The 23632-nt window shown below is 49.3% G+C and overlaps 1 protein-coding gene across 6 annotated transcripts in view; it reads left to right on the forward strand.

Annotated features, from left to right (window-relative positions):
• Window positions 1-23632, forward strand: part of LOC139048842 (BAI1-associated protein 3-like) — a 567324-nt gene that overhangs the window by 482557 nt on the left and 61135 nt on the right. For 3 of the 6 annotated variants that reach the window (XM_070523709.1, XM_070523710.1, XM_070523711.1), the window contains exons 11-15: window positions 5557-5680; window positions 16922-17005; window positions 17466-17525; window positions 19296-19420; window positions 21731-21821. In XM_070523709.1, the coding sequence (XP_070379810.1) occupies window positions 5557-5680; window positions 16922-17005; window positions 17466-17525; window positions 19296-19420; window positions 21731-21821 (484 nt within the window). The remainder of the gene's footprint in view (window positions 1-5556; window positions 5681-16921; window positions 17006-17465; window positions 17526-19295; window positions 19421-21730; window positions 21822-23632) is intronic. The other 3 variants (XM_070523713.1, XM_070523714.1, XM_070523712.1) reach the window with 2 other exon arrangements.

Consider the following 23632-nt stretch of genomic DNA (forward strand, 5'->3'; position numbering starts at 1 on the left):
ACAGACATGATAGTGTCGGATTGTAATTTGAGTGTAGCATGTCAAAGATTGATGGTGGGGTAATTCGCACTCTCCGAACCGGAGGGGATGGGGCGACAACATACCCACCCCGCGTGCGTTTATTGAGGGTTCGACTGCTGACCGGCGATAAGGTCCACGCCTGATCGACCGTGAACTAGAGGCATGAGACGGGAGGCGACGTACAACACACACATTCAATTTAATAAAATAAAACCATGTCCGAGACATAATGGGAAAAAACATGCAAACTTCCAGTAGTGGGTCCTAGCTCGCAGAAGGCGTGCGGGTCACACAGCACACGCCCTGACGCCACTCGCGCGACACTAAGCCCACCACGTGGGAACCATTAACACTCGCGAAATAACAAAAAATCCGCGACACAAATAAAAAATATACGCGACAATAAATACGGCAAACGCTACACTAACAGAACGTACAAAAATTAACACGCGATGGATAAACAAATGAAAGATTAAACGCGATTAGAAAAGAGTGTCCGGCGGAAAGTTCTGAGAGCGGCCTGGAACACGAGGCTTATCTGGGGCGTGCTTGCCGAGATCCCGATCTGAAGAGCGTCGGGCTGCTGGTACCTCGCTGCCGAAGATCCTGACGGACTTGCACCGTCTGTCGGTCGAACTGCGAAGACTTCGGCCTGGAGGTTTCAGCCTGCCGACCACATCTTCAGCTGTCTCCCGGTGCACGACCCCGCTCCTTCGTCCTCCAAGCTGCTCTGCCGCTCCCCAAGCCGCCTCGTCCCTCCGCCGCGCTCAGGCAACACACATGACCAAACCGCTCTGGCGAGCTCAAGGACAATGGGAAGCTCTCTTCCCCATCGCCGTGCAAGCGGCGTTGCTGCTGCTGCGGCAATGGCGGTCATCTTGAGAGGGGCGCGGGCATGCACTCTGTGACATAGCAGAAAAGGTTATTCTGTTACGCGGACACTCAAACACAAACCCCTTTTCCAGCGTTTGTACAATTCACAGAGCAGCGCGGTCCGCTCGGTTCCTTGCAACATTACCCAGATGGCGCTCGTCTTCGCGCATCCACAAGAAAGCTCCGGTTGCCAGGATACGTGACAAGCAGTCAGGGATCTTTGAATGCTATTGCATTCCACTCTTAAAGGCTAAGCTTAAGTGTCCTGCAAATTTTTTTATGTTCTCTGTTTTTGGATGCGAAAGCGTCAAATGGTCCATTAAGCGAAAAAAAAAACTAAATCGGTGCTTCTGTAACAGCAAAACGACACCTAAACTCCCTTTCCCTGCGACGCCACTTTACGAACGCTCCCCTCACCCATTATGCCGCTGGCTCGCACTTGCTGGCTCGGGGCTCGACGGAGCAGAGCGCGTTGTACTCGCGCACAGCTTTCTGTGGCAATGACGCGGAAGCTACGGATGGAAAGCGCGCACGAGTGAGAGCGCTTCTGAAAAGAGTACCGAGTTTTCATCCGCGTCAGTTTAAGCTGGGGAAGAGAAAACACAAAACACCTTATTAGTAACGCTCCAATGAGTTAAAACACACCACTGAATGTAAACGTTTACGTATTTTGCGGCTTTGCCATTCCGCGCGCGGGCAAGCGCGAAACCGTGGCACGTGGTAACTGCGCCGATTCAGCGTCTGTTCCGAGCGACCAAAAGCACATTCAACCGCTGCCGGACTACTTGGCGCCGTAACACATGCGCGGCAGCCACGCGCCTGTCGCTTTCCCTTCATTGCAACGGAAAGTTGTCAGTGATGAGTGTATGGTTACTCTGGCATGGCTCCCACAGGGAACCATATGTATGTGCGAGCCATGTACAGTGCTCACGGAATGAAACGCGTCAATTTAGGGCTAACTAATGCCCAGACTTTCGTTTGTACCGGCTGCAGTTCGTGCCACATCGACGTAACTTTGGTGTGTACACTTAGAGCGGAGTCAGAGTCACCTTCAGTGACCAGATTCATAGCGACATGACATGGTACTCTCGAGTTCTCTGCACATATGCTGGGTTCTACCAAATACTCGCAGTCGCGTTTCATTCCGTGAGCACTGTACAGTAACTCTAAAGCATGCGAAGCTAAACCTGCTGCTCCGATAGCGCGCCAGGTGCTGCGTGAGGGGAGAAGGCATCGCCGCGACGCCACGTCACCGTCGCTCTCACTCTCAGAATCCTGGGTTATCCGCGCGTCCCTTGACCGTGCAAGCTCTCGCCTGCGTTCTAAGAGTGCCTCCGTAAGGCCCAATCTAAACGCGCGGAGCGTCCCAGTGCGCCCGCTTGCCCGCAAGGAGTTCATAGTTCGAAGGACCGCGCAGCGGCGTTGAATTGGACAATAATGCTTTCGTACTCACTACTCATAAGCAGTGCTTAGGTGTCCTCGGCATTGTTTTTATGTTTTCTCTTTCCCAGCGTACACTAACTTCGATAATACCGCGTGACGTTTTTCGATGTGCTTTGTATATTACCATGAATAATAATGAGAACTGCTTAATTTTTAATATTGCAAGCTTAAGTTCAACCACGTGGGAATCTGCTTTTCTCGTTTTGAAAGAACGAAGCCAAAATCGGTAATAGAAAAACTTGAGCACTTTCTCGAGGCATGATGTGTGTCGCACGATGCACCAATTTAAAATTAAATTATGGTATTTGATGTGCCGCAACCACTTCCTTATTATGAGGCACGCCGTAGTGGGGGACTCCGGAAATGTTGAACACCTGGGGTTGATTAACGTGCATCTAAGTGCACTGGTGTTTTCGCCCCCATCGAAATGCGGCCGCCGTGGCCGGGATTCGATCCCGCGACCTCGTGCTTCGCAGCCCAACACCATAGCCACTAAGCAATCACGGGGGGGGGGAGGAGGGGGGATGTACGAGTGCTTTAACCATCTTCCTGTACAAAGCAGGTATTTAGGGCAAATGGATACCACTTTGCGTGATAGCATTGTTACGAAAAACGAAGCAAAACGCCTGCAGTGTACATTTCTAATGCGATGCGATTTCTGCTGTTATCCCGAATAAAGAATCAGCGCAACAAGCTGCGACATGATTACTTTTATCCACGTGCTTAGGTAAATCATTAGGCTTTCTTGTTCTTTTTTTAGCCGAGGAGGAGGAGGAAAAACTTTATTTGCTCTAATGGTGTAGAAATTAGCGGTGGCAGATGTGGTCGGCCATCTTCACGGTCTTCTTCCCCATCTGCGCAGGGTCGACCCCCTATTCCAGGGCACCACTGAGGGTGGCTACTCGGCGAGCGTGCCTTACTAGTCCATGCTGGACTTTCGGGTCGCTGCTGGAGAGCACCGTCTCCCGCTGCTCCGCACTCGGGTCTTTTATTTGAAGGAATTGCTGATTCTGAACGCATCCCCATGTAACGTGATATAAGGTGGGCTTGGCGCCGCACCAGGGGCAAATTTCTCCATACTGGGTGGGAAACATCTTGCTTAGTGTGTTTAGGTTTGGATATGTTCCTGTTTGCAGCCTCCTCCAAGAGGTTGCTTCATGCTGATTTAGGCTGTTGTGGGGTGGAGGGTATTTGATTCGTACCCCCTTATAGTAATTCAATATGTCTGAGTAGCTTGGGCTGACTGGTATGGGTTCCTCAGGGTCGGTGCTTGTGGCCGCTCGGTTTGTGTGCTCTCGAGCTGCCTTGTCCGCCCTTAGGTTCCCTTCTATTCCAGCGTGTCCCGGTACCCAGAAAATTGTATGCCTGACGTTGTTGTTAGCCCTGCAGGAGCGGAGGATGTGAAGCGCTCTGCGTCCTATTCTGCCGTTCATGTAATTCCGACACGTAGTTTGCGAGTCGGTGAGTATTGTTAAAGACCTTTCGGATCGGTAGCCCTCCACTGCCGCTAGAGCCGAAGAAACATGATAGATGGTCGCCTGCTATATATAGGGGTATGATACTGCGCGCACGCACTCATGGCATTTGACTAAAGAATGATGCTAGGAGGTAGTTTACGGGAGTTCAGTGACCTCTTGCTTGCTGCTGGGTTCATGTGCTATGTGGCGCTGGCTAGTGTTCCCAAGGACAGCGACGTACACACACGGGAATACGTAACAAGTTGATGCTAAAAACGGCCACCGCGGTAGCTTAAGGATGGAGTACCTCTCGCGCAATGTGGAATTAGCGGCTTGCGTTTTCCACCGGCGGAAAGTGTCTTTTTTTGCCCACTTTCATTTGCCTATGTTGTTTCCTAGTATCTCTACGTTTCAATTACTATTACACAGTTGTTATTCCTACATCTCAATAGTTTACCTTCTCTGTGCTTCCTCTTGCTTCGTCGTCTCTATGATTCGAGAACCCCTGTTCCTCTTATCCTTGCTTCTGAGCTGATTAGAACGCTAGAACGACATTTACCTCACGCCAACCTCTCTGCATTTCCTCAATACGTCTGTCTGTCTGTCTGTCTGTCTGTCTGTCTGTCTGTCTGTCTGTCTGTCTGTCTGTCTGTCTGTCTGTCTGTCTGTCTGTCTGTCTGTCTGTCTGTCTGTCTGTCTGTCTGTCTGTCTGTCTGTCTGTCTGTCTGTCTGTCTGTCTGTCTGTCTGTCTGTCTGTCTGTCTGTCTGTCTGTCTGTCTGTCTGTCTGTCTGTCTGTCTGTCTGTCTGTCTGTCTGTCTGTCTGTCTGTCTGTCTGTCTGTCTGTCTGTCTGTCTGTCTGTCTGTCTGTCTGTCTGTCTGTCTGTCTGTCTGTCTGTCTGTCTGTCTGTCTGTCTGTCTGTCTGTCTGTCTGTCTGTCTGTCTGTCTGTCTGTCTGTCTGTCTGTCTGTCTGTCTGTCTGTCTGTCTGTCTGTCTGTCTGTCTGTCTGTCTGTCTGTCTGTCTGTCTGTCTGTCTGTCTGTCTGTCTGTCTGTCTGTCTGTCTGTCTGTCTGTCTGTCTGTCTGTCTGTCTGTCTGTCTGTCTGTCTGTCTGTCTGTCTGTCTGTCTGTCTGTCTGTCTGTCTGTCTGTCTGTCTGTCTGTCTGTCTGTCTGTCTGTCTGTCTGTCTGTCTGTCTGTCTGTCTGTCTGTCTGTCTGTCTGTCTGTCTGTCTGTCTGTCTGTCTGTCTGTCTGTCTGTCTGTCTGTCTGTCTGTCTGTCTGTCTGTCTGTCTGTCTGTCTGTCTGTCTGTCTGTCTGTCTGTCTGTCTGTCTGTCTGTCTGTCTGTCTGTCTGTCTGTCTGTCTGTCTGTCTGTCTGTCTGTCTGTCTGTCTGTCTGTCTGTCTGTCTGTCTGTCTGTCTGTCTGTCTGTCTGTCTGTCTGTCTGTCTGTCTGTCTGTCTGTCTCTCTCTCTCTCTCTCTCTCTCTCTCTCTCTCTCTCTCTCTCTCTCTCTCTCTCTCTCTCTCTCTCTCTCTCTCTCTCTCTCTCTCTCTCATATGGTTGCAGTAGCAAGATATCGAGCCCCATGCTTTCCTTATTTCTTGTCGCTCAATACGTGTTCCGAGTTCAAGAGAGAGATCTTGCCTATAAGAACTCGTTTACAGGGATTGCTGCCATTCTAGAGTTTTCTTGGGCCTCAAAATGGACCGGAGGCATGAGTTATTGAAGCGCAACGTATTTTTTTTATTTTTGTTCCTTGCACAGCCGATGGGTGATGTACTCACGGAAGCATATGGGTGTCTCCTTGGACTACGCGCTATTGCTGCAGCTACTGGACGACCTGGACCGAGCCTGGGAAGACTCGGATCGGCCGTTATCGAGGGACGAGGTAAGGTCACGTTAGCGAAGTTCGCGGAACGTTTTTATCGCTTCTGCAGTTCCCGGTATTCCGGTAAACGTGAACAGAAAAAAAGGGGCCCGAGAGCTCCCGTAATGAGGTCAAACAAAATGTTGAACTAGCTTGCAGATTTTTTTTCTGTGTGTGTGTCGAAATCATGATGTGATTATGGGGCACGTCGTAGTGGGATTTCGTATGATTTTGACCACCTAGAGTGTTTTAACGTGCACCCAAAGGGCGCCTTTTGCATTTCGACCCCCCCCCCCCCTAATGTATATGTTGCCGGCGCGGTTGGCATTGCGCCCGCGTGCTCCAAATCAGCAGTGCAATGCCATAGCCACTAAGCAGCCGCGAAGACTGCACAGATGATAAGGGACACAGCAAGGTACAAAACTCTACGTTAATGGTGAATACTCATTAGGAAAGTTGTTATTTTTTATAATTTAGACGATTGCTGACAAGTTACTTGTTGCATTGTTGTTCGCATAAAAATAAATAAAAGAAAGCTATCTACCGCGAAAGCCCTAGATTGTCATTTGGAATGGCGACGTGGACTTCGCTTTCGTAAAAAAGAAAATGGCATAGTCCTCTCGATTTTCTGAGCACAGTGCAGCTGCTCAATATGAAGGTAACGAGTGCGTGATCGAGCGGTCACGCGGCGGCGGTCTTTTCTTAGAGGACGAAGTTGATGACCGAGTCGTGTAGGAAGTGTGACGTCATCAAGGTTGCTACGTCAGGGCCTTAGTGTGCGTGTCGCCTCTACTTTTCGCCACCTGTAAACGTAATGTCTCTTTTACACATCCCTTAGAAGACGTATTGTTAGCAAGCTACTTATTTCACTTCGTGATGATTGAAGGAGAACGTCGACCAAGAACTAAACGACATTTAGTGAAAAATTAAAAATGTGGAACTTTCGGTTCCCACACAGGAGCCTTGTTCGCAATGAGACAGATGCGAAAGAGCACAGAATTGTGAAGGCTTAGAGGATTCGTAACTTCAAGCCTTCGTAACGTTCTACTCTTTCGTAGCTGTCTGACTGTGAACAAACAAATCACCCGTGTCGGAGCCGAAACGACCTTTTTAATTTTTCCCCTATTGATGTTATTTAGTTCTTCGTCGGCGTACTCTTATATTCATCGTGCCTCTTCGGGATGAGATAAGATTCCGTGCAACCCCGAATTTTATTTGCTTCACTTCAACTACCTTTTGTAGTTCGGTCCTACCAGCTGTACGTATCTTACCAGTACTAACGTACGGGGCAGAAACCTGGAGCCTTACGAAAAGGGTTCTACTTAAATTGAGGACAACGCAACGAGCTATGGAAAGAAGATTGATGGCTGAAACGTTAAGGGATAAGACAAGAGCAGATTGGGTGAGGGAACAGACGCGAGTTAATGACATCCTAGTTGAAATCGAGAACAAGAAATGGGCATGGGCAGGACATGTAATGAGGAGGGAAGATAAGCAATGTCATTAGGGGTTACGGGCTGGATTCCAAGAGAAGGGAAGCGTAGCAGGGGGCGGCAGAAAGTTACCGTGGGCGGATGAGATTAATAAGTTTGCAGGGACAACACGGCCACAATTAGTACATGACCGGGGTAGTTGAGAAGTATGCGAGAGGCCTTGGCCCTGCAGTGGGCGTAACCAGGCTGACGATGATGCTGCTGCTGCTGATGATGATGATGAACTACCTTTTCACGAGAAATAGCGCCTTTAGGGAAGTTCTGTTCTTTATGTACCATGTTTCCCGGACTATAGTCCGCATGGACAAACTTGGACAGACATTAACTGTTACAGCTTTCCTGCAAACAGGAAAGAGCAGGCGGGAAAACATTTATTGTCACCCAGTAAAAGCCTGGCTTGTTTAAGAAACTGTATGTAGGAATAAATACTAAGGACTATCAAAACCGCGCTCGTCTGGCTGCCAGAAACAGAACAAGTAAATCATGTCAGATTTGAGAACGGCTTCGCGTTCGGAATATTTATTTCTTGCTCCCGTTCGACTGCACTGAGGTTTAACAATTTCGTGAAGGTGAAGCATTCACTTGCACATTGTCACGGTGTTTCATGCTTACTGCATATATTTCATAGGCCCCAACAAGATTCCGAGCTGCCAGAATGAGTTGGAAATATTGCTCGGGCGCAAAGATGGTCATTGTGGAACAACTATTGCTGTGTGATTTACAGTAAATGCAAAGTTTGCAGGCGCTGTCTGGCCTTGTTATCTTCAAGCGCGTTTCCAGTTTTAAACAATTTAATTATTTATAATCCGCCCCATAGATAGGTTGCGCGCCGAGAAATTCCCGCTTTCAGATTTGTATAATCCGCGCCCTGTAGTCTAGAAAGTACTCTACATTCTATCGATAGATGCCGGCTTCGTATCCACAAACGAGGAAGAATAATTTGGCAAATAAAAGAAGAAATGATAACGGTTGAAGTGTTCTTGCATCTACACACAGTCGGCGTTGGCTGGCTTTGACACAACGTGCTGAGCTGTGGGGAAAATGGCGTACACAAGCTTACGAAGGGAAGGGCATCCCGTCGGCACTGAGACCTTTCTGGGTTATATTCTGTAGCTTCTTTCATTAGAAGTGTGGTTTACGGGCATCTGGTTGCACAAAAAAGAAATAAAAATATAAGTGTAATATTTCTTAATATTGTCACGTGGTGGTGACGTTAAGAACACAGTAGCAATACTGTGATAGACAAAACTAACTTTTATTGGGCGAACCTGTGCCCACAAAACAGGCTACACTTATAGCACAACGATAGCGGCGAACACGGTCGGCGATCGTCGAAAATCTGATCAGCGGTTCAAGCGCGTCGGCTTTTATACACAATCGTCGAATGTTCCAGACTAATCGTTGGCACCCGCGTGCCTTCCATAAAGTTCTACATCATTCGCGTCAGGCGAATAAATCAGATAACACAAGGTTCGGCAACAACAGACTGCGGATAGAAGCATCGATAACTTTCCAGAAACTTCGGATACATTCAAGCGCGTCCCGCGCTGTGCGATGCGATTTCTTAGGCGGTGAAACCTGGTCGCCCGATAAATATAAATACACGTGTCAATACCCCCCTCATAAAAAGCATCGTCCCGATGCTACAAAGAGAGCGAAACACAAAGGGACACTTATTAAACATAGGTAACAAAACAACGAAAAGAAATAAAGTCCAAAGGTCAGTTACGCGAAGTGCCAAAGTTCGTCAACGCTGGTGGTACGGCTTGAGCCGCACAACGTGGACAATTTCAGGTCGTGAGCGGCGCCGCTGTGACAGCGAAATGCCGTCTGGCACGACCTCGTAGTCCAGTACACCAATACGTCGGATGATCTTGTACGGTCCAAAATAGCGACGCAAAAGCTTCTCGCTCAGTCCTCGTCGGCGTATAGGGGTCCAAACCCAAACACGGTCACCGGGCTGGTACTCAACAAAGCGTCGTCGGAGGTTGTAGTGTCGGCTGTCGGTCCTCTGCTGGTTCTTTATCCGCAGGCGGGCGAGCTGTCGGGCTTCTTCGGCGCGCTGGAGATAGCTAGCGACGTCGAGATTTTCCTCGTCGGTGACGTGGGGCAGCATGGCGTCGAGCGTCGTCGTCGGATTCCTGCCGTAAACCAGCTTAAACGGCGTGATCTGTGTTGTTTCTTGCACCGCCGTGTTGTAAGCGAATGTTACGTACGGCAGGACCGCATCCCACGTCTTGTGTTCAACGTCCACGTACATCGCTAGCATGTCGGCGAGGGTCTTATTCAGCCGCTCCGTAAGACCATTCGTCTGCGGGTGGTAGGCCGTTGTCCTCCTGTGCCTTGTCTGACTGTAGTTCAGAATGGCTTGGGTGAGCTCCGCTGTAAAGGCCGTTCCTCTGTCGGTGATGAGGACTTCTGGGGCACCATGTCGCAGCAGGATGTTTTCGACAAAGAATTTCGCCACTTCGGCTGCGCTACCTTTCGGCAGTGCTTTAGTTTCAGCGAAGCGGGTGAGGTAGTCCGTCGCCACGACGATCCATTTATTTCCGGTTGTTGACGTCGGAAAGGGTCCCAACAAGTCCATCCCGATCTGCTGGAATGGTCGGCAAGGAGGCTCGATCGGCTGTAGTAATCCGGCTGGCCTTGTCGGCGGTGTCTTGCGTCGCTGACAGTCTCGGCATGTTCTGACATAACGGGCGACGTCGGCGGTCAGGTGCGGCCAATAATACTTTTCTTGTATCCTTGATAGTGTCCGGGAAAATCCTAGGTGTCCAGCGGTCGGATCGTCATGTAGGGCGTGCAATACTTCTGGACGAAGTCCTGACGGGACAACAAGAAGGTAGTTGGCGCGGACTGGGGAGAAGTTCTTCTTCACGAGTAGATTGTTTTGAAGCGTGAAGGAAGATAATCCGCGCTTAAATGCCCTGGGGACAACGTCGGTGTGCCCTTCCAAATATTCGACGAGGCCTTTTAGCTCCGCGTCTGCCCGTTGCTGTGCAGCGAAGTCTTCCGCGCTTATCATTCCGAGGAAGGCGTCGTCATTCTCGTCGTCTTGCGGCGGCGGGTCAATGGGGGCGCGTGATAGGCAATCGGCATCGGAGTGTTTTCGTCCGGACTTGTAGGTGACAGTGATGTCGTATTCTTGTAGTCTGAGGCTCCACCGCGCGAGTCGTCCTGAAGGATCCTTTATATTCGCTAGCCAACACAACGCGTGATGGTCACTGACGACTTTGAATGGCCTGCCATAAAGATAAGGGCGAAATTTAGCTGTAGCCCAAACGATGGCGAGGCATTCCTTTTCGGTCGTAGAATAGTTGCCTTCCGCTTTTGACAGCGACCGGCTAGCGTAAGCTATCACCTGTTCGACTCCGTTTCTCCTCTGGACTAGAACGGCACCGAGGCCTAGGCTACTGGCGTCAGTATGGATTTCTGTATCGGCGTACTCGTCGAAGTGCGCAAGTACCGGCGGCGACTGCATGCGTCGTTTGAGTTCTTCAAATGCGTCGGCCTGCGGTGTTTCCCACTTGAACTCGACATCACATTTCGTTAGATGTGTTAGCGGCTCCGCGATGCGTGAAAAGTCCTTGACAAAGCGCCTATAGTAGGCACACATGCCAAGGAACCTACGCACTGCCTTCTTGTTGATGGGTTGCGGGAACTGTGCGATTGCAGCTGTCTTTTGCGGGTCTGGACGGACACCAGATTTGCTGATTACGTGGCCTAGGAACAGAAGCTCATCGTAAGCGAAGCGGCATTTTTCCGGCTTCAGAGTAAGCCCTGACGACTTGATGGCTTCTAGTACTGTCGCAAGCCGCTTGAGGTGATCGTCGAAATTCCCGGCGAAGACGACGACGTCATCCAAGTAAACGAGACAGGTCTGCCACTTCAGTCCTGCTAATACTGTGTCCATGACGCGCTGGAACGTTGCAGGTGCCGAACACAGTCCGAATGGCATAACCTTGAACTCGTAGAGGCCGTCTGGCGTGATGAAGGCGGTCTTTTCGCGATCCCTTTCGTCGACCTCTATTTGCCAGTAGCCAGACTTGAGGTCCATCGATGAGAAGTATCTAGCATTGCAGAGCCGATCTAATGCGTCGTCTATCCGTGGGAGGGGGTATACGTCTTTCTTCGTGATTTTGTTCAATCGACGATAATCGACGCAGAAACGTAGGGTTCCGTCCTTTTTCTTCACTAAAACAACTGGAGACGCCCACGGGCTTTTCGACGGCTGGATGATGTCGTCGCGCAGCATTTCGTCGACTTGGTGTCTTATAGCTTCGCGTTCTCGCGTCGAAACTCGGTAAGGGCTCTGGCGGAGTGGTCGAGCGCACTCTTCGGTTATTATGCGATGCTTTGCGACTGGGGTTTGTCGAATCCTCGATGACGTCGAAAAGCAGTCTTTGTATCGTCGAAGCAGACTTCTGAGCTGTTGCTTCTTAATCATGGGGAGACTTGGATTTATGTCGAAGTCTGGCTCGGGAACTACGGTCGTCGGGGTAGATGCAACAGAATCCGAGAGGACAAACGCATCGCTGGTTTCTTGAAATTCCTCGATGTATGCGATCGTCGTGCCCTTGTTGATGTGCTTGAATTCCTGGCTGAAGTTTGTCAGCAACACCTTCGTGTTTCCTCCGTGCAGTCGAGCGATCCCTCTTGCGACGCAAATTTCACGGTCGAGCAGTAGACGTTGGTCGCCTTCGATGACGCCTTCTACGTCAACGGGTGTTTCGGGGCCGACCGAAATGACAATGCTGGAGCGAGGCGGGATGCTCACTTGATCTTCGAGCACCCTCAAGGCGTGGTGACTACGAGGGCTCTCCGGCGGTATCGCTTGATCTTCCGACAGCGTTATTGACTTCGACTTCAGGTCGATGATTGCGCCGTGTTGGTTCAGGAAGTCCATGCCGAGAATGACGTCTCGTGAACACTGTTGGAGGATAACGAAGGTGGCAGGGTAAGTCCGGTCATGAACGGTAATTCTTGCCGTGCAGACTCCAGACGGCGTGATGAGGTGTCCTCCAGCGGTTCGAATTTGAGGGCCTTCCCACGTAGTCTTAACTTTCTTCAACTGGGCGGCGATGTGTCCACTCATGACGGAGTAATCAGCCCCTGTGTCGACTAAGGCAGTGACTGCGTGGCCGTCGAGAAGCACGTCGAGGTCGGTGGTTCTTTGTCTGGCGTTGCAGTTAGGTCGTGGCGTCGGATCACGGCTGCGTCGTGTTGAACTGAAGTTGGAACGTCGCGTCGTCAAGTCGTCGTTCATCGGTGTAGTCTTGCCTTCCTGACTTCGTCGGGACGGCGGCGTGTCGTTGTTATGTCGTCGAGATCGTTTCGTCGTCGTCTTCGTCGGCGGCGGAGGATCTTCGTCAGTTCGACGAACAGCAACCGCACCTCCATCGGTTGCTGCTTTTAGTTTTCCGGATATGGGCTCGCTGACCGGCCCCGGGCTGGGCCAGTGTATGGTCGGCGCTGCGGCGACAGGTAGCGACCTGGTGATGGCGAACGGGACGGCCGTCGAGGGCTCCACTGAGTAGCGGCGAGGTAATCGGCGATGTCACGTGGGCGCTCGCCAAGCTGTGGACGCGGCGCGTTGACGGCGAAACCTCGAAGTCCCATCTCCCGGTACGGACATCGTCGGTAGACATGACCCGCTTCTCCGCAGTGGTAGCAGAGCGGGCGGTGGTCAGGAGCACGCCAGATGTCCGTCTTCCTCGCGTAGGTGCGCTGGGCGACGGGTGGTCGTGCTGGCGGCGGCGGCGGCGGACGACGAAACTGTGGCGTGACAGGGCCCTGGCGTGGTCGCGGAGGGGGTCCTTGACGGCGTGCGACGGCGGCGTAGGTCATCGCTTGCGGCTCACGCTGCGGCGATTCAGGGGCTACTCCAAGTTGTTGTTGGAGTTCCTCACGCACGGCGTCGGCAATCGAAGCTACTTGAGGCTGTGATGATGGGAACAGCTTTTGTAGCTCCTCCCGCACGACAGCTCGGATAGTCTCGCGCAGGTCGTCGGCGGCCAGTGACTGAACTCCGGCGATGCTTGTCGAGGTCGTGCGGCGCTCGAATTGCCGGTTTCGCATCTCGAGTGTCTTCTCGATGCTAGTGGCCTCGTGAAGAAACTCGTCGACGGTCTTCGGTGGGCTTCGTACCATTCCGGCAAAAAGTTCCTCCTTCACACCACGCATCAGCAGGCGCACTTTCTTCTCCTCGGGCATTTCAGGGTCGGCGTGGCGGAAGAGACGGCTCATTTCTTCCGTGTAGATCGCGGTCGTCTCATTAGGTAGCTGCACCCGGGTTTCCAATAGCGCTTGGGCTCGTTCTCGGCGTACGACGCTTGCGAATGTCTTCAGGAAGCTGCTTCGGAAAAGTTCCCAGGTCGTTAGGGTGGCTTCTCGGTTCTCGAACCACGTCCTGGCCGCGTCTTCCAATGCGAAGAAGACATATCGCAGTTTGTCGTCGCTGTTCCAGTTGTTAAACGTAGCGACTCTCTCGTACGTCTCAAGCCAGCCTTCCGGGTCCTCAAAAGTTGAACCACGGAACGTCGGAGGCTCCCTGGGCTGCTGTAGCACGATGGGCGATGCCGGGGCTGCCATTGGGGTGGACTTGGTGGCAATCTTTCTGGTCGTCTCAGGCAAAAGTCCGTGCTCCGGGGGCAGTTGTTGAAGACGGCGGCTTGCTCGATGGTGCGGGACTGCGTTGGTGTTGTCTTTGCGTTCCGGGCTTGGATCACGGCTTGTCGGGGGCGTCCGGTACATGGACCAAAAGCACCTCCACCAGATGTCACGTGGTGGTGACGTTAAGAACACAGTAGCAATATTGTGATAGACAAAACTAACTTTTATTGGGCGAACCTGTGCCCACAAAACAGGCTACACTTATAGCACAACGATAGCGGCGAACACGGTCGGCGATCGTCGAAAATCTGATCAGCGGTTCAAGCGCGTCGGCTTTTATACACAATCGTCGAATGTTCCAGACTAATCGTTGGCACCCGCGTGCCTTCCATAAAGTTCTACATCATTCGCGTCAGGCGAATAAATCAGATAACACAAGGTTCGGCAACAACAGACTGCGGATAGAAGCATCGATAACTTTCCAGAAACTTCGGATACATTCAAGCGCGTCCCGCGCTGTGCGATGCGATTTCTTAGGCGGTGAAACCTGGTCGCCCGATAAATATAAATACACGTGTCAATATGTAGAAGACATCTATGAGAAAATAGTCATGCTGAAAGCAGCTTCCGTATGAGTATTTATCTTCTCGAGTTCCTAAATTCGCTTTCCCAAGTGTGTGAGTTGTGATCGCAAATATAACGAGTTGAACAAGTGTGGTTTACCGGCATCTGGTTGCACAAAAAAGAAATAAAGATATAAGTGTAACATTTCTTAATATGTAGAAGACATTTATGAGAAAATAGCCATGCTGAAAGCAGCTTCCGTATGAGTATTTACCTTCTCGAGTTCCTAAATTCGCTTTCCCAAGTGTGTGAGTTATGGTCGCAAATATAACGAGTTGAACAAGTGTGGTTTACGGGCATCTGGTTGCACAAAAAAGAAATAAAGATATAAGTGTAACATTTCTTAATATGTAGAAGACATCTATGAGAAAACAGTCGTGCTGAAAGCAGCTTCCGTATGAGTATTTATCTTCTCGAGTTCCTAAATTCGCTTTCCCAAGTGTGTGAGTTATGATCGCAAATATAACGAATTCTCTTTACATAACCCTTAAGTGATACAGGCGTGATTTATAGGCGGTATCCTCCGAAGTTGTGGCAAATCCGATGTAATGGGTTCTTGCCAGGTCAACCACAATTGTTTACCGCCCCCCTCCCCCACACCTTTACGTGTTGGCAGCGGCCTTGCAAGGGGAGCAACATGAAATGAAATAATTGAAGAAAAAAATGTTTGCCGCAATGTGCAGACATTTGTGTAATTTCAGGAATAACCCAATATAGGCCGCGGCACCAAGTCTAGAAGGGTGTTGCCGAAGCACCGAGCTGTGACATTAGTTTTCTCTACATCTCTCTTGGTCAAATGCACTTTTCGAGGCATTGACATTCCTGCAGGAGTCATCGGATCAGAAGGGGTGACAGAAAACTTGCTCGTTGCTGTTAACGGAGAGCGGTACGCTGGAGAGTGAATGCGGGTGAATGTGAAGGGTGAATGACATGTGATATTAACGAACTCTTGCACACAATGCTTGCTGGTTTCTTTCTTTGTTGCCCTTTATGCAATGATACTGCGCAGCAAACAGAACGATGCCAAACCGACTGACCCCAGTGGAAGCCTTGTTGCTGTACGTTGAACGATCACGGTTTGCCGGCTAATGCGAATGGGTATTCGGCTTCAGATTGGCATAGGAGCAGACCTTGGACGTGGCGAGGAAATGAGTGTGCTCTCGATGACTTTATAGCAGGAAGCTGTCAGTGGCGGCAGTCGAGCACGCCTGGTGTCTGGAGCATATGTGGACGATGCTGGCTACGAAGATGTTCACGTGACAAAGATGAGCGTCGAGTTTCATCCCGAGCCCGCGACGGACCGGAAGCAGCGTCGGCACCCGGGCATTAAGCGGAAGATCATAAACTTCTGGAAGAAACGCAAGCGCCGGCTGTCGTCTTTGCGTTCCAGCGACAGAATGTCCCAAGTCGACGAAGAGCGAGAGCTCGTGGTCGTGGACGCTCGAGAGGTGTGCCTTGCTCGAGATGCTCGAAGTCTGTAGCATTGGCTTACAGACAAATGCGGTGGGCCATTGGAATTCAGCATGCGTAAAAATGAATGCCTCTGCTTGCTTTCGCAACAGTTTTCTCTGCGAGCTTCATCGGAGGAAATACGTTATATTGGTTCGGTCACAAGAAAGAAAAAGAAAGCGTGTAAAAGAATGGTGGGCGTTTTCAAGTGAGCCATGTTCTCCTGCGGTACGTCTGTTGTGCAAAGCTGTGTTTAGACCTTCCACCCATGTTAGTAGATGGAAAACAACTGCGTGGGCAGTAGTAGTTCGATGTTCACTCAACTCTTCGTCGTGCCACTTTTACATTTATTATCATTGTCCTCGTATTACCGTTTTTTTTTCAATTACTTATATATTGCTAATAAACGGAGATAAGTTAAGCACAAGGATGTATTTCGCACCTGAGCGTCGGCACAGCAAACGAGCAACTGCATAACGGCGAAACCTTGCAAAATATGCGTGTGTCTGCCTTATGTGTACAGTTTACGGTATGGCATTTGATACTTAAGTGTAGATGAAGTCGTCTTAAGTTTATGCACAGTAATGATGCCCCAGTGGTGAAAGTTGTATTCGATGCAATTACGCTATGTTGTCAGGGTCAAAACAAAAATGAAGATGCAATACGCGTCTTTGAGTCGAAGTGCTTACGCCTCCTTGATTATGAGGCTATCGACGACTTCCATTGCTGCATCCGTTGCCTTTTACTGTCGCACATCTGACTTCGCTTTCGGAGAAGCTTTCGCGCAGGCTGTGTCTGTTGTCCACGACCCATGACCGTGAGTTTGCAGAAAACTTCGAAGATGTACATTATGAATGGTTGCGTTTCATAGTGAGCCTGGAAGAATGAAGGGAGGAGGACAACATTCCTTGCTGCCGCCGGCTGCCTTCTCCACTTCTCTTCTCCACCTTCTGCGCAGACTTGGCTTCTTCCTCAGCAAGCTTGTCGTGCTCACGTGAAATCCTTATTATAGTGCCTGTGGCCGACATTGTGTCTCTTTTGTATGTATGATTTCAGTACTTTTTGTTTTGTTTTTTTCTTCTAGGACCAAAGTGTGGACATACGTGAAAGACTTGTCATTCAGGCTGAGGTCAAGGAAGACACTAGCCCCAGGGTGTCGAAGAAAGAAGTGAGCCTATATGGAACAGCGTGCTCCTCTCAATGCTCGCTCACTGTCCTCTGAACTCCCTGTTTTTTTCTACGGCTGGTGGCTGCCACTTTGTCTGTCGCCTTTTCTCATCTTTGAGCGCTCGCAAGCATTTCCCCAAGGAATGTGTCACCGCCTACTCACTTCTTTCAATGCTCATCTCTTTCTCTCACCTGATTCGGAATCTTTTGAACGCCTTCTGTTAAGCATGCACCTCAGTGTCACATCGACGCCATACTCACAACTTTCTCACTACTATGGCCTGCCGCCCGCAGAACTTGCTAACAGGCGTTGTCGTTGAATGGGAGAATGCAATAACCGCACTGGGAGAAGGTCCGCTTGCGTCGCGAAGCCTTAGGGCAAGCACTTCGTGCTTTGTGGCACGGCATCGTAACGCATCTGTCGGATGCTGTCACCGAATGACCTCGCCTGTTCTCGCCAGGAATCCTCGGCAAGCCAGTACGGACCAGAAGGCCAGCAAAGACGCTTGTTGCGTCAAGAAGTGAGGGCCCTCTTCAACCTTTTGGCATGTTCGACACGTTTTAGAAGATTGAATTTTTCGAGTCTAGGGGATACCACACGACGCATTTTGTGTTGTCCTCAAGTTATTGTATGTTAGGTTTGAAAGGCGACATAGAAATAGGGACTACGCAGCTTAAGAATGAAACTTCACATTACCCCACGTGTTTACCGTTAGGGCTCAATTTTCCTGAAATAGGTATTTACCATAAGCTTCTCGCAAAATTTGTGCGAGGGCTGACAGTGACATTTTTCTAAGTAAAACAAGTTTCTGTTATCGAACTGCGCTATGAGTGAATATCAGTGCGCCATAATTGCTGCTTTCCTGAATTCACGTGGTAGGGTCTAAACTCGCGTCCATATTACAGCTGGGAATTAGCCAGGCAGACAAAATGTGCCTGAGAAAGCCATAGCCACAAAGCAAGGCAGTGAGAAAAACGCTTGTACTCTAAAATTTTCGTAGGTTGCGACAAAGCTTTCTCAAGATAAGCTCTAATGCTACGGCGAAACAGGGCAATTGTGGTCAGATGAACAGAATAAACTTTCTGAACTGCTAGTTTTGTGCCAACAACCAAGCTGCCGGCTCACGTGATACCTAGTACTGCGAAACGTTTTGCAAAATACGTGCGTACAACGGGGCTTATTGTACTGCGGCTCGTACGCCAAAACTCCGGCAGAGAAATGAGGCCTGATGTTCATTTAGTCCAATCACACCGGATGCATTTCGTAGGAAACCGAATGTACTCTCTTTGGCTATGAGCGATGGCTGCCAAGGCAACGGACTCAGGCCTCATAGGCGCTGAACTTCCTGACATTCGCCATTACGCAATATTCGCATTATCTCTGCTTCTTGTGCGTTTCGAGAAACTTATTCTCTTCCGTCTCTGCACTGATGAGTCCGGTGTCCCCGTGTCAAAGCATCTATTCTCGAACACTTCACCTCGCTGGCAATGTGTGCCTCTGTTGTGCAAATTTCTGCCGGTACTCGGGCTGTTTCTTCACTCTAGTTTCAAGCTTGCGTGTTTGCTCGAGTTCCTCCTGGTCATTCCTCTTCAGCTTTGATCCGGAATTTGTCGACACGCTGGGACGCGTCGGCATTCTATCGCTACCGGTTTTTCTCTTGCCCGCGATATAATCTAGAACTTGTCGATAATGCCTGTATTATCACATGCGATATCTCCTTGAGCTATGTCTTCTAATACATTTGAAAAAAAGGTGAATGTTTAGCATGAACTGACTCGAACTAATCAACATCCGACTACTGAAATATAATATGTATTAGATAATCCAAGAATTGGTGAAATATGCTAGCTTCCAAAAAAAAAAAGAATCGTACTTTGTAACTCAGTGTTTAGAGAACATAGTGCGCTCTTATAACTTCTGTACGCTCTCGTAAGGTGTGAACGTATCATGCAAGATTTGGTGTGCGCACCCCTTGTGACTGAACACGATTTATAGCGAAATTCTTACTGGCCGACTAGCACCTCAGAAGAAAGAAACATCGTAGGTATGAGGTTTTACAAAAGGCCACAACTACTACAAGCAGCCTTCTACAACAAAAACCCATAAGCTTGTTTTTCCTTCCACGAATGGTCCGAGGATAAATCACAGAGTAGCGAGTGATTTCGTCGAGCCCAGCTCTCGCTCGCGCTCCATTAATCTGAAGTTGGCGAGCCAGGGAAGGAAAGCGAGCTTTCCTTGGCCGGGTCGCTTCTTTATTATTTTCTCACCGTCCTTCCCACACCTCGCGTAGGAGGCCTGCCTCGCCGAGTCCTTCAACGTGTTCATCGACTACTGCCTCGAGCTGCTCCAAAAGCACCGGGACCTCTTCCCCCTGACGCACGTGGAAGCGGAACACAAGCTGGTTCACCTGCTCAAGTGAGAACGCCATCGTGAAGTGAACTGCCTGTGTGTCGTAGAAACTTGGAAAAAAAACTGATCGAACGATCGATCAGTCACCTAGAGCCCGTATTTATGACACATCTGTTAGATAAGCGCAAGCATTTGAGGGATGAAGTCGTGGCGCCCAACGCTGATGATTCCGATGGTGGCGTGATGACAAGGCAATCACCGCGGCGATAATCAGTCGGGGTCTCTTCTTCCTGTGTAAGACAGATGGCGTGAAAATAGGCTTAGCGGTCCGCATGTTGTGAGATAGGCTGTCTCGGTCTTGAGATATTGGGAGAGTTATATTAGAGGGGTTCAAGCGTTGGGAGATGCAAGCTTCATTGCGGGCCATTTGCGTTCCCGTGTGCGCACACTGCGTCTCAAAACGCGCGAGCACGCTTGCCTAAACCTCGCTATTGCTACGTTGATCCAGACAATTACGCAACTGAGAATCGCGAATCCAACGCTTTACCGATAGAAACTGTGCCTAGAAAAAGGAGCAACACTCAAAATACAACGATACCATTGAGCACAATCAACGATAGGCGGAATCCGCGTCAGGGGTCGAGCGCGTGCGCTTTTTATGCATGAGTCACTGTGCATTACTGAACAAGCACTCGAGCTCGATTACACTTTAGAATGTACAGCCAGGAATAGAATAATACGGGATCTGCGAACACGTTCCAAACTGCATTCTTATGTCCTCCGAGGAAGCAAGCGCCATGTTGCCTAAACGTGGCATTGAGCATGCGCGTCGCTCTATGCATTCGTGCCTGCCACTGCGTCCCCTTCCTGCACGGGTGAACGAAACAAAATAGGGGAGGCCCTGACGTCACCTTTCTGAAGCTGGAAGTGCATCCATGTTTGTATGTCATCTCCCCTTGCGCCTCCAATCAGTTTGCCGGAGCGGATAGGCGCGAGTCTTTAACTTGCATTGCTACGAGCCACCGGAAGTGTGTGGTGCCAACCGCGCGTCAGAACAAAAAAATAAAATTATGGGGTTTTACGTGCCAAAACCACTTACTGATTATGAGGCACGCCGTAGTGGAGGGCTCCGGAAATTTCGACCACCTGGGGTTCTTTAACGTGCACCTAAATCTAAGTACACGGGTGTTTTCGCATTTCGCCCCCATCGAAATGCGGCCGCCGTGGCCTGGATTCGATCCCGCGACCTCGTGATCAGCAGCCTAACACCATAGCCACTGAGCAACCACGGCGGGTGTCAGAACAAAGCCTACGACGCATCTGTAACACATTTAGAGGAGCACACACGCTTCTGTGTTTTTCCGTGTCACGTCAAGGAAGAAGACAAAAGACCCGCGCCGTGCTTGCTTGAGTGTCTCTGTCGATGGCTGCCACTCACACTCAACACAGACCCAAAACACAACTTTCAAGACTACACGCCACGCTCCAAAGCCAACTTGCTCGCAAACAGAATGCGCTGCGAGAAGGACTCGGATCGGAAAATCTTATCTCACTTTTCTGAGGCTGAGAGCAGCAGCGACAGTTTCGGGAGCGCGGTTGCTATGGCAATGTAGATGTTTGGCACACCAGCCCCAGCGCTCCTTTGTGAAAGACACCACGCGAATTCCGCCACACACTCAACTGATCAGAGCTAGCCGGGCCCTCTCCTACGCTTTCCTGGCTCCATGCCTTCCTGCCAGCCAGTTGGCGGAATTGCGATGATTGCAGAAGATTACACTAGGAGCGCAGGGTCAGTTTTGGCCGTGCTCCACGTGCGACAATGCATTGCACTCTCCGCCGGCAGAAACTTGCACTAGCGCAGTCGGTGTAATCTTCTGCAATCATCGTGATTCAGACAGAAGGCTGGAAAGAAGGGGACTCGTTAATTGGCATGCACACGTGCATAAATGCACGCGCATGCGCACTGCCATGTCTCGACACCGTGGCGTTTTGCCTCGTCAGAGCACGCAAGGACAAAGTTTTATAACGTGGTCCGAGTTTCCGCATTCTTTTGTCCCCGCCCGTACAACGGTATTCTCATCGCGCGCGCAATCTGATCGGAAAAGACTCTTTCACCGCAGTAGCGGCGACTTTAACGAGTTTTACTAATACAATAGCGGCGTATCATACGCGAAGAGACACATTGATATCAGTGGCGTTCCGGTGAAAAGCGGCCATCATCAGAAAACGAAACAATCTGCTCGTGCCAATCTCTTGGCGCTTAGGAACTACTTCCCGTTTTCTCGAGCAGGCGGTTGTTTTGAGATTATCAGCAGTGACGTCATACTTTAATCGTGGTGTCGCGTATGCAATTTCTAACTCTGTCTCTCCCCGCAGATGTCTGGCACTCATCTACCGGATGAAAGCGTTCCAGTGGTGCTGTCCTTTTAGGAACCAGCTCAGCGTTGAGATCACCAACACGCTGAAGGTGGGAAGCCGCACGTTCGTAACTGCAACTGTAGCATGCGGTCTCTTGAAACGTGCAGTCTTGGCCGCACAGTTCCAAAAAAACGTGCGATTGCTTATTTCTTCGTACAAACGGAAATATACTGAGGATGCCCACTACACAGGGTCTTTTTTTTTTTAAGCCATGCACAAATGTTTAACATAAGCTGTGGGAGATAGCGTACGCGTAGCCCTTGAGGTGGAACAGTTCAAGCGGTGGGCGTTGCTGACATGATAAATCAAAATGAAGAATCGGTTGATTAATGAAAATCCATTATTAACTTCTCATGCTATATTGATATTGATAGTTGATATTGCGATTTTCGAATTGTAGCCAGTGAAGTGTAAGGCATATTCACTTGAAACGAATTTTAATGATCGCATGGATCTTGTACATGCGCAGTAGAACTAGCATAAACAAAAACTATGTTCCATTTACTTTTCTTTTAGAAAACCACCGTTTTATGCACTGAGACACGAAAGCAACTGAGCCGCCAATTATTTATGTGCAAATTTCGAAAACAGACATCTGGAAACTGGAGTCATCCTGAGAATTCATTGTAAACGGATCCGCGTGGCTAACTGCCCGCCTGCAAATTGTAAATTGCAATGCATGCTGTAACTAATTGGATACAAACATAATGATTTGTGTTAGTCATCAGAGTATGTATTTGTATTTCTCGTTCAAGCAAGGTCTGTTACTTTGAGTAAACCAGCTCAATGACTCGGATTATGCTGGGTGATATTTAAAATTTCTGTATGGTTTAAAAAAAAAGCACCGGGCATATCTTGTATGGAGGTATCGCCGCTTTTCAAACGTCACAAAATAGCTTTGTTTATGTATGCATATAGTTATTCTTTCGTTAAGTTTTCTAGGTATTCTTTAAAGCTATACAGGATCCTTTTAAGAGGGGTAAGGAGCTTCGTTTGGGAGTTATGTTTATTCTAGCTAACTAAAGCATTTCGCGAAGAGGGGCGTGAACAATTTTTTTGGACCATACACTACCCAATCTGTCAAACAAGAAGTCCGAATAGAAGAACTACGAAAGATCAGCGATATTTTAGATACGACCTCCGACGATACGACTGGCTGGGTTCCGGTTCCATTCTAAGCTGTCACGCGTTGGAAGCGCAAGTAAACTGTTAACATAATATTTTGTTCCATTCTAAATCCACGTAGTAAAGTCTCTTTTTTTCTTTTTTACTTTACACGCGTTTCGTTCTAGGTTCGCTGTAGGTGCGTACTAAAGCCACAAACGTGGTCGCTGGAGGCTTTGTTCCCACAACAGGGAGCAATAAACGAAGAGTTCAATAATTTCCAGAATTTGAGGTAGCCAACCCCTCGAATAAATTCCGGTAGAGAACGCCTACAATTCACTCTTTCTTCCCTCTTAAATGCTTATGTACATAATAATTTTGATCTTTTCAGTGCGTCAAACAGTGCTTTGCGTACTATGTATGTTACCATGTAGGTTCTGTTCTTCTTTGTGGTGAATATTGTCTAAATATTGTATAATTTTGTTATGTTTTCTTTTGTATTTGTGCATTATGTATAAGTGTTATTAGACTGCAATTACCTTTGTTTCAAAAGCCTTGCTGTGAAGCCACTGCCAAGCGCAAGGGGGCTGCGGCTTCGTCAAGCTGTTTCTGACAGCTTTTTCTGCGCCTCCCCTGTCTGTATTTGTACAAGGCAGAAATAACAAATTTGAATTTGAATTTCAATTTGACGTTTTGGTGCAGAGCGTGAGCTCTAGGCGTCGATTCCCAACCGCGGTGGCTGCCGCCGTTAGGCAA

Source organism: Dermacentor albipictus, chromosome 8 (assembly GCF_038994185.2).
Source record: "Dermacentor albipictus isolate Rhodes 1998 colony chromosome 8, USDA_Dalb.pri_finalv2, whole genome shotgun sequence".
Classification (NCBI taxonomy): Eukaryota; Metazoa; Arthropoda; class Arachnida; order Ixodida; family Ixodidae; genus Dermacentor; species Dermacentor albipictus.